Source organism: Xenopus tropicalis, chromosome 5 (assembly GCF_000004195.4).
Source record: "Xenopus tropicalis strain Nigerian chromosome 5, UCB_Xtro_10.0, whole genome shotgun sequence".
NCBI lineage: Eukaryota > Metazoa > Chordata > Amphibia > Anura > Pipidae > Xenopus > Xenopus tropicalis.
In genome coordinates this window covers 71,160,561-71,176,184 of record NC_030681.2, presented here as the reverse complement: position 1 = coordinate 71,176,184, position 15,624 = coordinate 71,160,561, and the positions used below count along the sequence as shown (strand labels likewise).

The 15,624-nt window shown below is 40.6% G+C and overlaps 1 protein-coding gene across 1 annotated transcript; it reads right to left on the bottom strand.

The window, feature by feature from the left end:
* Positions 1-1,119: 1,119 nt before the first annotated feature.
* On the bottom strand, positions 1,120-14,480 carry tbpl1 (TATA-box binding protein like 1). The gene is made up of 7 exons (NM_001004932.1): positions 14,350-14,480; positions 7,566-7,746; positions 6,053-6,135; positions 3,427-3,490; positions 2,508-2,611; positions 2,329-2,423; positions 1,120-1,680 (listed from the first exon to the last, which is right to left on the bottom strand). The coding sequence occupies exons 2-7, from the start codon at positions 7,698-7,700 to the stop codon at positions 1,601-1,603; spliced, it is 561 nt and encodes a 186-aa protein (NP_001004932.1). The 5' UTR covers positions 7,701-7,746; positions 14,350-14,480; the 3' UTR covers positions 1,120-1,600.
* Positions 14,481-15,624: the final 1,144 nt, after the last annotated feature.

The window sequence follows — 15,624 nt, the reverse complement described above, 5'->3', positions numbered from 1 at the left end:
GGTTCTATTTAAAGGGCAGCAACATTGGTTCAATAAAAGAACACTTGGGCTGTACATACATTTTGCCTATTTCTAATTAGGAAATATCTTTTTTTGAAAAAAAAAAAAAAAAGTCATAATCTACCTCCTGATCACAAAAAACAAAGTCAAACCGAGAAGACTCTGACCTGTTTAATGTTGAAAAGTAACCTGATATTTCCTCAAGAGGCAACTGTGGGCAATGCCAAATGTTTTCCTACCAGCAATTTACATTATTGTTGGTGGAAAAGCATTTGCTGGATATCAGTTACCCGCAGTAGAGGAAATTTAGCAGGGGCAACTAATCTCCACATGTACCACTGCTCTTTGTCACATGCTGGTGGAGCAGTTATAAGTCATAGCTGACCACTAGACTGTAAGCTCTACGGGGCAGAGATATCCTTCCTACTGTGTCTCATACCACATGGCACTTAATCTGTGTATTTATACTTTATTATAACACTTGCCCTCCCCTGTGTGTAATTTTGTATATTATAAGATTATACAGCACTGTGTATACTTGTAGTGCTTTATAAATGAAGCTATATTACACATACCTATTGACTAAATGCTACAAAAACATAAAAAGGGAACAGAAATGATTAAATTCATGTTTAAAAATAAGTGAGAAAAGTTTCAGAGTTTGTACAAAATTTACAAATGTTAAATAACCCTAAGAGATTGTGGATTGCACTATAGTAATGTGCAGCTGTGATGCTACAAGCAGATAACTGAATATCTAGCTCAATGCTACTTCTTTGGGTGTTCTGAAAACATTTGCTCCATCTTACTGCCACCTTGTGGCAAGATAGATAAGATACAGATATGGGATCACTTGAAAACTGTGTTTTTCTGGATAAAGGGGCAATTGCGTAGTTACTAAAAACATTTAAACATATAAAAACACAAGTCTTTTTTTGCACCCAGCATTGAATTACAGCTGTGCTGTTCAGGGTTTAGTAAAGGATGCCCATAGGTTCCAGAAACAAATTTTGTGTACAGCCTCCCTTATTTCTGGTTGTGGCAGATTGGGCCAATTAAAATTGTGCTAATTATTACATTTAGAATGTTTGGAAATGACCGTTATAGGGCGGAGGATAATTGAAATCAGTTTCATTTTATTAAAAAATATTTACATGACCGAGAAAACAAAAGTAATTGTGGCATGACAACAGAACATTTATAAAACACATTCAACGAGTGAGAAGAAATCTTGTACAGCCTCTTTGGTGCCTGTATTTAGCATTTTAAAAAACAAAGGTCACGGAGTATTTATAAATAAACCATAAGCTCAAACAGAGGAATCGAGTTAGTGCACATTATTACAGCTCTCCGCATGAGTACGTAGGCATTAATTTACAAATAAATAGTACGTATGTTAAAAAGCAGCAAGTCCAAGGCTTGTAAACAGTCCTTTATCGACAACACACGACTAAAAACCAGCATTTCTGTAGGCCGATGTCATTAAAAGTGCGGTCCCTTTATTGGTCCTGTTAAAATTTGTTCAAGTTGCAGTGTTTTATTTTGCCATTCAGCATCTAAAAGGTGCTTGGTAAGTAATGCCTGATCCCAAACTGCTCATTCACAAAATTGCTTTTCTGCTTTCAAACACAAAAGGATAGATCTGCTCTATGGCAGTGGCAACCGACTTCACATCTGGACCTGCAAAGGTACAAATAAAATATTTCACTGTTAACATTTTTTCACACTGAACATGTATAAAGATCACAAGTCAGCCAGAAACCTATGGGCCCTCAACTTGCCCAATATCCTTTTAGACAGTTGTTGCAGGGATGCTACATGTAAGCTGTAGTACTAACATTTTTGTCATTGTTTTCCAATGCAAGTTACATACATTTGTGGGCAGGTGAATGGGTTTTAATGCAATTTCCCAGTTTAACTTAGTGTTGTGTGTCCCGGAACCCCATTCAGATAAAATCTGACCAGGCCTGAGACTATGGTCCCCCCTTCCCCCCCAGTTGTGGTCCTGAGTTGATGTGCATTTATCATTTATTCACCTGTCAAGAGGGTTTTAAAAAAAAGAATAAAAAGCCCTCCGTAAGGTTGTTCCATGTTGAAGATTCTGAGATTTGAAGTCCTGCTTTCCAAAGTTTTGTGAACTGTCCACCATGGAAAGCAGAGGAACTTCCAGTCCCAGTAATCCACTTTAACTTGGAACAAAATTTAAGTTATAGATTCAGCTTCACCCAGTGATCAGTACTGAGGCAAATAAGTCCATATGGATCTGGTGAATAAATGCATGAATAGATTTACATTTTTGACCACTCAATTGCTGATCTAAGAACACACCAGTTACTGTAATACTGCCAGTGGAGAAGATCTGCAGCGTTGTCCTCAGAGACTTTATTCTATAGCAGACTGCAGGGTGGAGTTCCGGCTCATAACTGCAAAGTTGAATAGTAAATATTTAATCACAGGTATTTTTTTGTATCAGTTGAAAGAAACATAAAATAAAATAATGGCATCACCTTGCATGGGGGCGATTCTGCTTGGTAAATTCTGCCAATCTTATTTCAAACGGCATGGTACACACAGCCAACACATTCACTACTTTAAACTCTGTGAATTTAACCTGCAACAAAAAATGATGGAATTTAATGTTAAGCAAATCTGCAGTACCACACTGCAACACCAACTAAGCCAACATACAGCCTTTCAGATGTTGTTTAATGCAAACAGTAGTAGGGCTATTGGTTTCTCTTTTTCAGTTTACACATACCCAAAGATTAATCTTCAGCCACACAAATGACAGTACCACCCCCCCCCCCCCCCCCCCCCCAACAAACAGGAGCAGAATTAATCTTTTTTAACTTCCTCATGTTTATAGAGCACTAACCCACAGACAAGAGGAGAACATACAAACTCCTTGCAGATAGTGCCCTGGATGGGATTAAATGTAAGACGAAGGGCTACGCCCCCGAAATGTTGCTTTTTGAATAAACACACAGGGGCTAAGCCCTGCTTGCACTTTAATGTGGTGCTGGCTGAAATATTTTTACTGTGTGGAGAGTGCCGACTCTCTAGGCTGTGCACCAAGTAGTAATTCTCTGGAGGAGGTAAGGGTGTGCTGGTGTAAAAAAATTTTTCCAATTAAATGTTAGACCCCAGCAATGCAAAAACAAACAAAAAAAAAACATTTGTTTTTGGGATGCAGAGATCAAAATGGAATGCAAAAAGTGTCCATCAGGCTTAAAGGCGCACTGAACGCGAATTTTGTGCAGCAATTAAATGACCATAGGGCATTGCCCTTTTGGCAGCCATCTCAGGTTGGCTGACTAGTTACCTCCTTTTTCACTTCTGATGGCCCACTTATTGTGCTATAATTAACCTGCTACCTAGCTAAAAGTGCTCAAAAAGGTCCACTCACAACATAGGGAAAGGATTTACCTGGAAACCAAGTTTCTGCAGAGAACGGGCCAAGCGCCTTGCACCCACCTTGGCTTCTTCCTCACTGCAGAAGCAAAGTTAAAAAGCCACTATTAGTATCCCAGCACAAAACTATACAGTAGTAACATATAAAAGTAAAAACACAAAGTAAATACAACTATTATAAATATTTACATTTTCTACTCATCAACATGGCAGTGCATTTTTCAGGGATAGATTTAGAAGATGATTCTTTCAATTCACCGATTAAAACTAAATTAAAAAAATAAAGGCAACTGTAGACCCAGACATTAGCATCAAACATTTGATAAATCAGCTCCATTTTTCTCTGGTATGTTATCCAGTCTCTATAAAACATAGCAACAGCATTTCAGTGTAAATAAAATAAATATATGGAAGAAGACAACTAAGAAGTTACATAAATACTGAGTGGGCATAAAAAAGGGCATAACATAATTTTGCCGCTTTATAGGTCTCTGGTAAGGCATCACCTTGAGTATGCAAGTGCAGTTTTGGGCTCCAGTCCTTAAGAAGGATATTAATTAGCAAGAGAGAGTGCTTAAAGGCATGTAAACCCCACACACAAATCTTAATACCTGCCACTCTGGTTGTCCAGAGGTTACTATTAAGGCTGCAGCATTCCCTTAAAGGAACAGTAACACCAAAAAATTTAAGTGTATAAAAATAACTAAAATATAATGTGCTGCTGCCCTGCACTGGTAAAAGTTGTGTGTTTACTTCAGAAAGTCTACTATAATTTATATAAATAAGCTGCTATGTAGCCATGGAGGCAGCCATTCAAAGGAGAAAAGGCACAGGCACATAACAGATAAAATACTATTGTATTCTACAGAACTTATCTGTTATCTGCTATGTAACCTGTGCCTTTTCTCCTTTTTTTCAGCTTGAATGGCTGCCCCCGTGGCTACACAGTAGCTTATTATATAAATTATAGCAGTGTTACTGTAGCAAAAACACCAGTTTTACCAGTGCATTATATTTTTGTTACTTTAAAGCTCTCATTTTTTGGTGTTACTGTTCCTTTAATCACTTAGATTTCCCTTTCTTCCTGTAACCCACTTGCCCCCCCAGGAATTTGCTTTGATTTCTGGCTTGCCAGACATGCTCAGTTGTTCTAAACTCAGATTACTAAACACGCCCTCCAGTCTAACAGCCAGTAAAGAGATGACATTCCTGGTTCCCATAGAAACTCAGCTCTAGCTGCCTGCTTCAATCTTTTTCTCCCGAGCTCAGCTTTACCATTACAGTCCTCAAACAAAGCAGAACTTTTATCAGAGACAGTTCTGCCTGTGTGAGCCTGCATTCTTGATGAAATGTATGCTGAATAAGGGTCTGTGTGTATTTATGCTGCTTGTAGATTGAAATGTATCTGATATGTATCAGGAGGAAAAATGGCCACCGGGTGAAAGCTGCTATTCGCTTTAGGAAAATGTGATGGTGCTAGCAAGTGGAGGGGATATATGCAGTACAAATGATACCATTTAGGTGGGGGAGACGTGCCCAACTGATATACATTGTAGGAAAATGTAGGCTTTACTTGTCCTTTACTTTAATTAATGTGCTGGAGTTACGCATGTGTTCTGGGATTTGCTTGGAAGGGTTGAAGTTAATGGACTTTTTTCAACAAAATTTTACTATATAACAAGTTCACTGTATGGATTATTTTTCCCTGAGTTTTGCCTCATTTCTTTCAAAATCCCCAATCATCTGAGCTGGACTCATTTCTCTGCACGAGGATGCATTAAACTCCCATAGCGCTGCTATGCAGAAATTAATATTATGAATTTAGTTGCTTTTCATGTGGTTTCAGAAAGGGAACTACGTGGAGGCATATTTACAAAAACTCAAATTTTTCCGACTTTCTTCTAAGGAAGGGACATCTGCCATTGAATTCTACGTGATTATGACAAGTTTTAGATGGAGTATTTTTGGATTTGGAATTGTTGCATATATGTTGCATAGTAAACCTGGAAAAAGTTGCAACTTTTAGCTCTAAAAAATCTGAATCGTAAAAAAAAAAATTAAAAAAAATCCAACCTTTCGTAAATGGGCCCCCCTAGTGTTAACTACCACCCGATGAGCATAATCATGTTGCTTTTTTTGGTAGGGCAATCATTGGACTGTGTTATATAGTTTGTTACTAGAAGTAGTGATAAGTGAATCTGTCCGGTTTCACTTTGCCAAAAATTTGTGAAACTGCTGAAAAATTCCCAAATGGTGGAAAACTTGCGAAATTCAGCTACGGAACTTTTTTTTTTTTTTTTATAATGCGAACGTGGCTTCTCTCACTCCATATACATTGAAGTCAATGGGCATTTTTTTCTCTGCAAATTTTTTGTTGCAGCAAATATTCACCGCAGTTTTGTGAAGAAAATTCACCAATGGCGAAATGCAAAATATTGCCCAGAATGCATGCCAAAAAAATAGCTCATTATTAAGGGAACTACTTCACTGCTCGACCACACTTTACTCAGTAGTTGCTGCACTATATATGCCAGTATACTGTATACCTTAAGCCTTCTGGGAGCTGTAGAAAATTTAGGGTTGCTGTCACAGAAAGCGTTGGCTATGGCTAATTTTATTTGATTGAATAACAAAATTATACCTGGTAGCTCCTGTGCAAATGATTTTTCCTGATGACCAAATTGTAGCAGTTATCCTGGGCTTTCTTAGTTTCATTAAAACTTTCTACAAAGAAAATGAATACGTTAGGATAAGAAACAGGGCTGTAGTAATAAAGTTCTTTTCAAGAAACTAGGGAGGCAAGAGAAATAACTCTCAGCTATTATCTTGCTTTTTGTCCCATCAATAAAACTCCCTCCTTTCTTGGCTGCATACTACCATTAAAACAAAACATAAATTGTCTGAAGTTAACAGTTACAGATTACTTCCCATACTTTCACTTTTACTTTGCTGGCGAGTGTCCTTGAAGATATCATGCTAATGATTTTTAGAAGATGCATGACCTTGTATGTTTGACAGAAGTTCATATCAGTTTATGCATGTAAACGTATGGCAGCAGCAGGCATTCATTCCATCTACTACAGCAGTGTTACATTCATCATAAGGTGCCTATGTACACATCAATATTATTGTATTTAACGAGAATTCATATGATATTTGGTGCGTGTATAGTGGGTTGACGATGCAACCAATATGGGCAAAAGCCTTGGATAACGGTCATCTCATGGAGTGGCCAAGGTGGAAAATTTGAAGCTGCCCAAACACTGTCAGGTAGGGGTAGAATTTTATTGTTTCTACCTGCATATCTGACGATTCAGCTCTTAATTTTAGGGAGCGGAAAAACGATCCTGCAACCAATGCTAACAGGAAAGATTGTTATTGTAACATGTATGGCCACCTATAGTTATTTACTCACAGCTACACGAGGATAGGTAGGTGTTTCTTATCTAACATCCTTTTAAGATAATGCTCAAAGAGACATTTACCCTAAATAAAAGCAATACTATATTTTTTTAAACAGTAAGTATTGTTCTGTCTCCATATACATATTTATTTATTCAGTACACATATTCCATAAGTATGGATAAATCAATAATTAATGCTGTTCTAATAATATCTATGGGAAATGTCTCTGTTTACACAAGCATACTGAAGGAAGAACAAAAGTATGCACCGTAACAGCAGAGAGAAAGCTGTTATAAAGCAAACAGGACAGGATTGCTGATTTTTGAGACAAAGGAAGGAGACGTAGCCACATGAATAATACACAATAATATACTATGCTCTTGCAGAATAACTATAACCAAATATAATCACTTTACATACTCTGCCAACATTACCTGTTTTCCATCAATAATACCTGTGGATATTTACACTTAAATAAAGCCTAGTATATTGATGCCTAGCAACCAGAGCTGCTACAAAAAAAAAAAAAAAAAAAAAACACATGCACAAAAAGCAAACTGCAAATTGTCTGAGAATATCACTATGTATTCACTCTATAGCATACTTAAAAAGTTCATTTAAAGGCAACTACTCCTTTAAATTAAAGGTACATAAATTAAAATACCAGGTAGCTATCTTAATTTCAAATATTAGGCTCTCAAAGCCACAAAAACAGAAGCAATTAAAACAAAAAAGGGGGGCATACTTACACCAACTTCACGCTTGTAAATGACATTTAAACCTTCCAAGGCAATCTTTCGCAAATTTAAATGGCATCTTGTTCGAAACACGCAAACAACATTAGTGATTATAATATCCAGTGCCACATCACTGTCAGCATCCATCGAGGTGGCTTACCCTTTGCTTCTTATCCACCATGAGTCTTCCAGCCTAGAAAAACAATTAACAATGCATTGTCAGTTTAAAACAACATTGTTTGTACATGTTACTAAAACGGTTAGCATCACAATAGGGCTCAACATCATTTTGGACACAACTCCGCAATCAAACTGTCATTTTAACTACAACTTTGCTCTGGGTGCAACTCTACTCCCACACCATAACAGCGGCATTTTGGCTGCAACTACACTGCCAAAAAGCTCAATTGCAACATACGAAGCTGTGCATTTCCCATCAGTGCTTCAAAGGCCTGCAAGCTTATACATGGCATATCGAGGAGGAACCTTGGCATATTTTTGATTTACATTTACAAGGGCACCTATTGGGAGGTGGGGGAATTTTACCCCACTAAAAGGTACTTTGCCACATGCAGCAGGAGCTTATGGTGTGTGTAGCCATCTTTCCAGTCCAAGTAATGTAATATGCTGGAGTCATGTAACAGTTCTAGAGTGTGAATGGTCCCATGGTTCAATATAGACCATTTCTTCATTGTTGTACATGTGCATTGTTTTAGACAGTATAGCTGTGATTAATATCTCATAGGACAGTGCTGTCCAACTTCTACGGTGCCGAGGGCCGGAATTTCTCTAGCATACATGGTGGAGGGCCGCTAATGGAAGCCAGTTTTGACCACTCCCCTTTTTTAAACCACACCCACTTCAAACCACACCTATTTTATCATAATGGTGGTAGCACAGCAAAATCCCAAATGCTTGGTCCTTACTGTGGGGATATCAACCATCATTCATATGTGAAAGAATTATGTCATATTAAGATATACCCTTAAATTCCATATGCCTCCTCCTCCCCTGTGGATAGCAGAGCAACCCCCAGTACATAATTACAAACCTTTGGGACCATTTAATGGCTATTTCCAACTGCTAACAAACTCCCACAACAAACCCCTGCCAGGTTCACCTCCCACAAGCAGCATAGGGCAAGCAGAGTACGGCACACACAGGCAGTCCTACCCTGCCTGTGTGTGCCATACTCTGCCTTCCCTATGCTGCCTCTGTGTGCCATACTCTGCCTGCCCTACCCTGCCTGTGTGTGCCATACTCTGCCTTCCCTATGCTGCCTCTGTGTGCCATACTCTGCCTGCCCTACCCTGCCTGTGTGTGCCATACTCTGCCTTCCCTATGCTGCCTCTGTGTGCCATACTCTGCCTGCCCTACCCTGCCTGTGTGTGCCATACTCTGCCTTCCCTATGCTGCCTCTGTGTGCCATACTCTGCCTGCCCTACCCTGCCTGTGTGTGCCATACTCTGCCTTCCCTATGCTGCCTCTGTGTGCCATACTCTGCCTGCCCTACCCTGCCTGTGTGTGCCATACTCTGCCTTCCCTATGCTGCCTCTGTGTGCCATACTCTGCCTGCCCTACCCTGCCTGTGTGTGCGATACTCTGCCTTCCCTATGCTGCCTCTGTGTGCCATACTCTGCCTGCCCTACCCTGACTGTGTGTGCCATACTCTGCCTGCCCTACCCTTCCTGTGTGTGCCATACCCTCCCTGACCTATGCTGCCTGTGTGTGCCATACTCTACCTGCCCTATGCTGGCTGTATGTGCCATACTCTGCCTACAGTACCTATGTCTGAGGTGTGAAGAAGTGAACAATGGGAGTGATTACAGTCTGAGCCTGAGGTGTGAACACTGCAGGGGGTGAACAATGCAGAGATTAAAAGGTGTGAAAAACACAGGGGATTACATTTTTAAACAATACAGAGGGATTACAGCCTGAATCTGAGGTGAGAATCATGCAGGGGGGCAGTTAATCTCAGTACTGATACCATTTAATGCTCACTCAAAGGTAAGCCATCAAAGCAGCCAGACAGGTGGGGGGCCACACAGAGGGGGGTCGCGGGCCGCCAGTTGGACAGCACTGTCATAGGATATTTACTTACAGTGGTGCACTGTGTGTCAGAAGGTACAGCCTGCATGTATCTGACAGTAAATACTGGTACAGCTCCTACAGCTACAATCAATAATTGTCATTTTGAAGACTCCCACCTTAAAGGAACAGTAACACCAAAAAATGAAAGTGTATAAAAGTAACTAAAATATAATGTGCTGCTGCCCTGCACTGGTAAAAGTTGTGTGTCTACCGCAGAAAATCTACTATAATTTATATAAATAAGCTGCTGTGTAGTATGGGGGCAGCCATTCAAAGGGGAAAAGGCACAGGCACATAGCAGATAACAGATAAAACACTATTGTATTCTACAGAACTTGTCTGTTATCTGCTATGTAACCTGTGCCTTTTCTCCTTTTTTCCAGCTTGAATGGCTGCCCCCGTGGCTACACAGCAGCTTAATATATAAATTATAGTAGTGTTACTGTAGCAAACACACCAGTTGTACCAGTGCAAGGCAACAGTGCATTATATTTTTATTACTTTAAAGCTCTTTTATTTTTTGGTGTTACTGTTCCTTTAAGTGACAAATGGATCTGCTAAGCCCGTCAGCCTGCTGCCCACACATGCCCCTTCTTCTAATAACAGCTAAGCAATCCTCACCCAGCTAAATTTGCACTCTGTCAAAATACAGCAAAGGACCTGTCAAATGGGACTCATTAAAGCATTTATTAGAAGAAACACTAGTGCCAAGTGTGGACAGCCAGGCTGGCAGACTTAAAGAGCAAGAAAAGGCTACTACTGTACAGCACCCCGCTCCCCGCTGTAGCTACTTGATGTGGTAATAAGCACTGCTGCCTCACAAATAAGACAATTTTTAAAATAGATCAGTGAAATAACAAAATAAACCTTTGTGCTCTCAGACAACACCTGGACAGTACACATAGGGAATCCTTTATCTGGAAACCCATTATCCAGAAAGCTCCGATAAGTCTCCTATAAACTCCATTTTAATCAAATAAATAAGATTTTTAAAAATGATTTTTTTTCTCTATAATAATAAAACCATACCTTGTACTATTTAAAACAATCCTATCAGATTTATTCAATATTTAAATTATTTTTAGCAGATTTAAGTTATGGAAATCCAAATTTCAGAAAGATCCCTTATCTGGAAAACACCAGGTCCCATTCTGGATTACAGGTCCCATACCTGTAATGATGGACTCCTGGTATGCCTGTACCAGATCACACTGCCACCTTTGCAGATCTGGTACAGCGAAGGCTTGTAGTAATGGACTGCTTCAATGTGCTTTTTAGCCTCTACTAAGCTGTGTGTTGCAAGAAGGTTCTAACGTGCATGCACTACCCCCTAGTATGTATGTGAGGTCCAGGACTTTAGGCCTTCACTGTAACTGTCCTGCAAAGGTGTAGTGGTATGGTCAGGTACAGGCTCAGCAGGAGTCCATAAAGGAATTAAAAAAACACAGGGCTGTTAGAAATAAAAATGAAGTTAGAAACTACATAGCTTCCCTATATAACCAATACCTTTTGGGTATTTTGTTTTGGCACATAAAAGTGCTAGCACACACACTAGGATGGCTAGTTACGTCTTAAAGGACATGGAAAGGCAAAGTCACTTGGGGGTGCCAAAATGTTAGGCATCCCCAAGTGACTTAAATCGCCTACCTATTACCCCGGGCTGGTGCCCCTGTTGGGAGAGAACAGCACCAGCCCGGGGTAGCTGCAGCGCTTCCTTCTTCCTGGTTCGCGAGCGCGCGCATGCGCAGTAGAGTGAAAAGCCGAACTTTAACAGAGAAGTCGGCTTTTCACTCTACTGCGCATGCGCCTATGGTATAGTCGCAGCTAAACGAAGCGCATCGCTACAGGTACCCCGGGCTGGTGCTGTTTTCTCCTAACAGGGGCACCAGCCCGGGGTACAAGGTAAGCGATTAAAGTCACTTGGGGGTGCCTAACATTTTGGCACCCCCAAGTGACTTAGCCTTTCTTTGTCCTTTAAACATTGAAATTGGTGCCTGTGGAAATCTTAAGCTTTGGCTTAGGCTGAAGCCTCCATCCATGGCCGTGATAGCACACAATGCAAATGCAGGAATATCACCATACTACAAACACTGCTTCACACAATGTCCTTGCTCGGCTTTAACAGCGAATACTGCTATCTTTACAACCATATAACTGTTATTGCTTTTTAAACCTAATAAACTCTTTCAATAACAAGTGGCTCTACCATTCAGTAGGCAGATTTTTCTCTCGCCACTTGATATGCAGACATTGGGTCTTGGGGACAATATCAATCATTTAAAGGAAACCTTTACATTAACTATTCATGTTATAGATGGACATAGTCAAGCAAGTTTTCAATTGATCTTTATTTTGTATTGTTTTTCAATTATTAGTATCCTTACTCACTCATGACAACTAAAGAAAAAAACATTTGAGGCTATAAGTATTATAATTTCTAGTTATTTTCATTACCATTTGGCTACTATTCATATCCCATTTTAAATTTCAAACTGTTGTCTGCTAAGCTAATTATTCCAGCAACTAGATCATTTTTTTATTCCAAGCCCAAGTCCTAAATCATTAAAAAAAAAGATAATTCTGCTATCTACACAATACAACACTACTACTACACTATTAAATACCAAGTGTATTTAAAAGGGCTTGTTTACTATAAAATGCATAACATGCATATTAGCCTGAAGTTACATCAACGATGCAGTCACTCCAGCTTTACAGGAAGAGCAAACTTCATAACAGTCACGTGATAAGCTAGGAATAGTCATTCTGAGGGTTTTTTAGCTTTTAGCAATCCATCCACCATTTCTATTTGTCTACCAGGCTGTTTTTTACCTTATGCTTCTGAGGAAATGGCGACAGGCCACGAAACGCGTTAAGCGTTAGACCCTGAGGGATGTGCATGTGCCTTTTATCTATGATGGAATAAAGACTGGATTTTAATTTTATCCTCGTGGTGCTCCGCTATTTATTTTTCCTATATACTCTGGTTTTCGGACCCTTGGGAGTGGGTCTGCGTGACAGCACACTTGGACTTGCGGTAAGTACTCCCGTGTAATATATTTTTTTTTTTTTACCTTTGGAAAAAAAACCCCAAAACACTGGCCTGTGGTAAAAAATTGAATTAAGTGCTGCCATCCTACTTAACTTTCCCAGGCCTCTCTTGTGTAGGTATAAACTTGTGCATGGATAGTGTAACAAAACACAAATACTTCACTCTATTGCGCACACACAAGTCTAAAGAGCCCATTTACAATGTCCCACAGAGCGTGCAAAAAAGTCTGCAATCAGTCCTCTTTTGCACTATGCCCACAAAGTGGTGTGTTGTAAAATAGCCCTGAAATAAGCCTTGAATTGATCGCTGCCTGCATTAGACGGGCGAGCAGGGGGAGGCACGATAACTGTGCCCCTAACCGCATATACTGTACCTTCCAAGTGATTCAGATTTTTCATCTGGTGCTCATTGCACAGAGCAGCAGACCAGGAAGTGCAAGTGCTTCTCAAAGGGGCACTAAGGGGTAACCTTACACCCCCAGCCATAAATTACCCATTAGTCTACCAAGGGTTGACTGGAACAGTTAAACATGGCACTGAGTTAAAGAAAAACCATACCTACAGAATAAATACTTATCCAACAGATAATTTATATCATATCATAACAGGTGACCTATTAAATAATCTCATATTGGCATAAATATATTAGTGAATATTGCCCTTTTAACATCTTTTTTCCTTAAGCTACCATTTAGTGATAAGCTGTGTGCTCCCACAGAGATCACCTGACCAGAAATAATGCAGCTCTAACTGTATCAAGAAGAAGTGTTTGAGCAAAAGACAGAGCTTTGTCTATTTATTGGCTGAAATAACCTAGCACATGTGCCCTTTGTTTGTGTGTGAGCACAGTGAATGGTATGAGGCAGGGGGAGGCCCTTGGTACTAACATAGCAACTCTCTATTTAATATTATCCACTGGCACATACTGCTAGATAAATATATTTTTATGAAAAGTGTATTTTTATTTCTAAAAGAAACACTGGAGAGGCACTGGAGGTCTGGAGAATAAAAACGCAGTGATTCAATGGGGGATGGGGAAGGGTGCCTAACACATTAGCACTCCTTAGGCTTATTGTTATTTAAAATGTGTACTTAGCTACAGATCAGTATATCAAGTGCAGTTCAGCTGTTACATTTAAAGCCCACGTTTACTAACAAAGGTTCTAAAATGCACCACAGCCCCTACAGTCACTTGGTTTTATTGTCTAAATGGCAGCAGAGCAAACTAAAGATTGGTTGCTATGGGTTACAGCCCCTCTCTTAATAAGTAAAGACCTGTCTGAAACCTGCTGCCTTCTCTTTAAAATACTAAGTTTTTGCCTTAAGAGATGTGTATCGAAGATTTTTTTTAAAATTTACCTTGCAGGCCATGTATTTAGGGGCAACTAAATAACGATTTTTAGAGGGTAAACAATAGGGGTAAATGTGCTGCTGTGGCCCACTCAACCAACTATAAAAATGGCTTCAAAAGAACCGTCTGATAACCCCACAAAAGACTAGATTTCTTATTATACATGCGCGCAAATCGCAGGTATTTTAAAAACGCATCCCCCATCACTAAATATGCCGATTAGCGCGCAGATGTTTGTAGCCACCATTGGGATTCTTTGTCCAGTACAAGACAACTAGGATTTTTAATACATATATTACATACCGCCGAATAGTCCCGCTTTTCGCGGGACAGTACCGATTGTCTTAACACAACCCGCAGTCCCAGATCGCTGCTTAAACGTCCCGCAACGCCACTAACATCCAGCAACTTGGCTACTGCCTGACAGCTAAGCCCAGCGTCACAAGTCTCATCTCGCGAGACTGTGGCGTCACAAAGCACGCATATAAGCGCAGTGACGCGGCACGTAACCGCTTTGGGGGCGGAGTGACGTAACGGAGTGGCACGGCACGTTACCAGAGGCAGTGTTTCCTCTGCGTGTAACTTCTACTGTTTTCTAACCAGGCCCACTGTCATAAGAGCCGTAGCTCCAATTATGATTGTACATTAGTAATACATTGTTATTATTTCCTTGCCACAAGCAGTACTGCGGCACCTCTGCTCTCAATATTTAGAAAAAGTACAAAAAGAAAAGCAGATTTATCAAAGACCGATTGGCAAAAATTCAGATTAAATAGGATAATTTCTGATGTGCGTTGATTGCGTGAAAATTAATATCTCGGTCATACGAAAATATTGTAGTATGAGCCGAAAGTTTAGAAATGTTCTTATCCGAAGGATCGCAAACGGCGAGAAAACCTTTCTAACTTTGATCCTTCTGTGCATGATTTTGGAAGCCTCCCAAGGAAAGTCTCCCATAGGGCTCAATGGCACTCTGCAGCTCCAACCTGGCCCAAGGAAAGTCTCCCATAGGACTCAATGGCACTCTGCAGCTCCAACCTGGCCCAAGGAAAGTCTCCCATAGGGCTCAATGGCACTCTGCAGTTCCAACCTGGCCCAAGGAAAGTCTCCCATAGGGCTCAATGGCACTCTGCAGCTCCAACCTGGCCCAAGGAAAGTCTCCCATAGGGCTCAATGGCACTCTGCAGCTCCAACCTGGCCCAAGGAAAGTCTCCCATAGGGCTCAATGGCACTCTGCAGCTCCAACCTGGCCCAAGGAAAGCCTCCCATAGGACTCAATGGCACTCTGCAGCTCCAACCTGGCCCAAGGAAAGTCTCCCATAGGAATCAATGGCACTCTGCAGCTCCAACGCGGCCCAAGGAAAGTCTCCCATAGGGCTCAATGGCACTCTGCAGCTCTAACCCGGCCCAAGGAAAGTCTCCCATAGGGCTCAATGGCACTCTGCAGCTCCAACCTGGCCCAAAGAAAGTCTCCCATAGGACTCAATAGCACTCTGCAGCTCTAACCTGGCCCAAGGAAAGTCACGATACTGAAGCTTGAATGAATCCAAAACTTTCGTACTCGGCGCAACAATACGA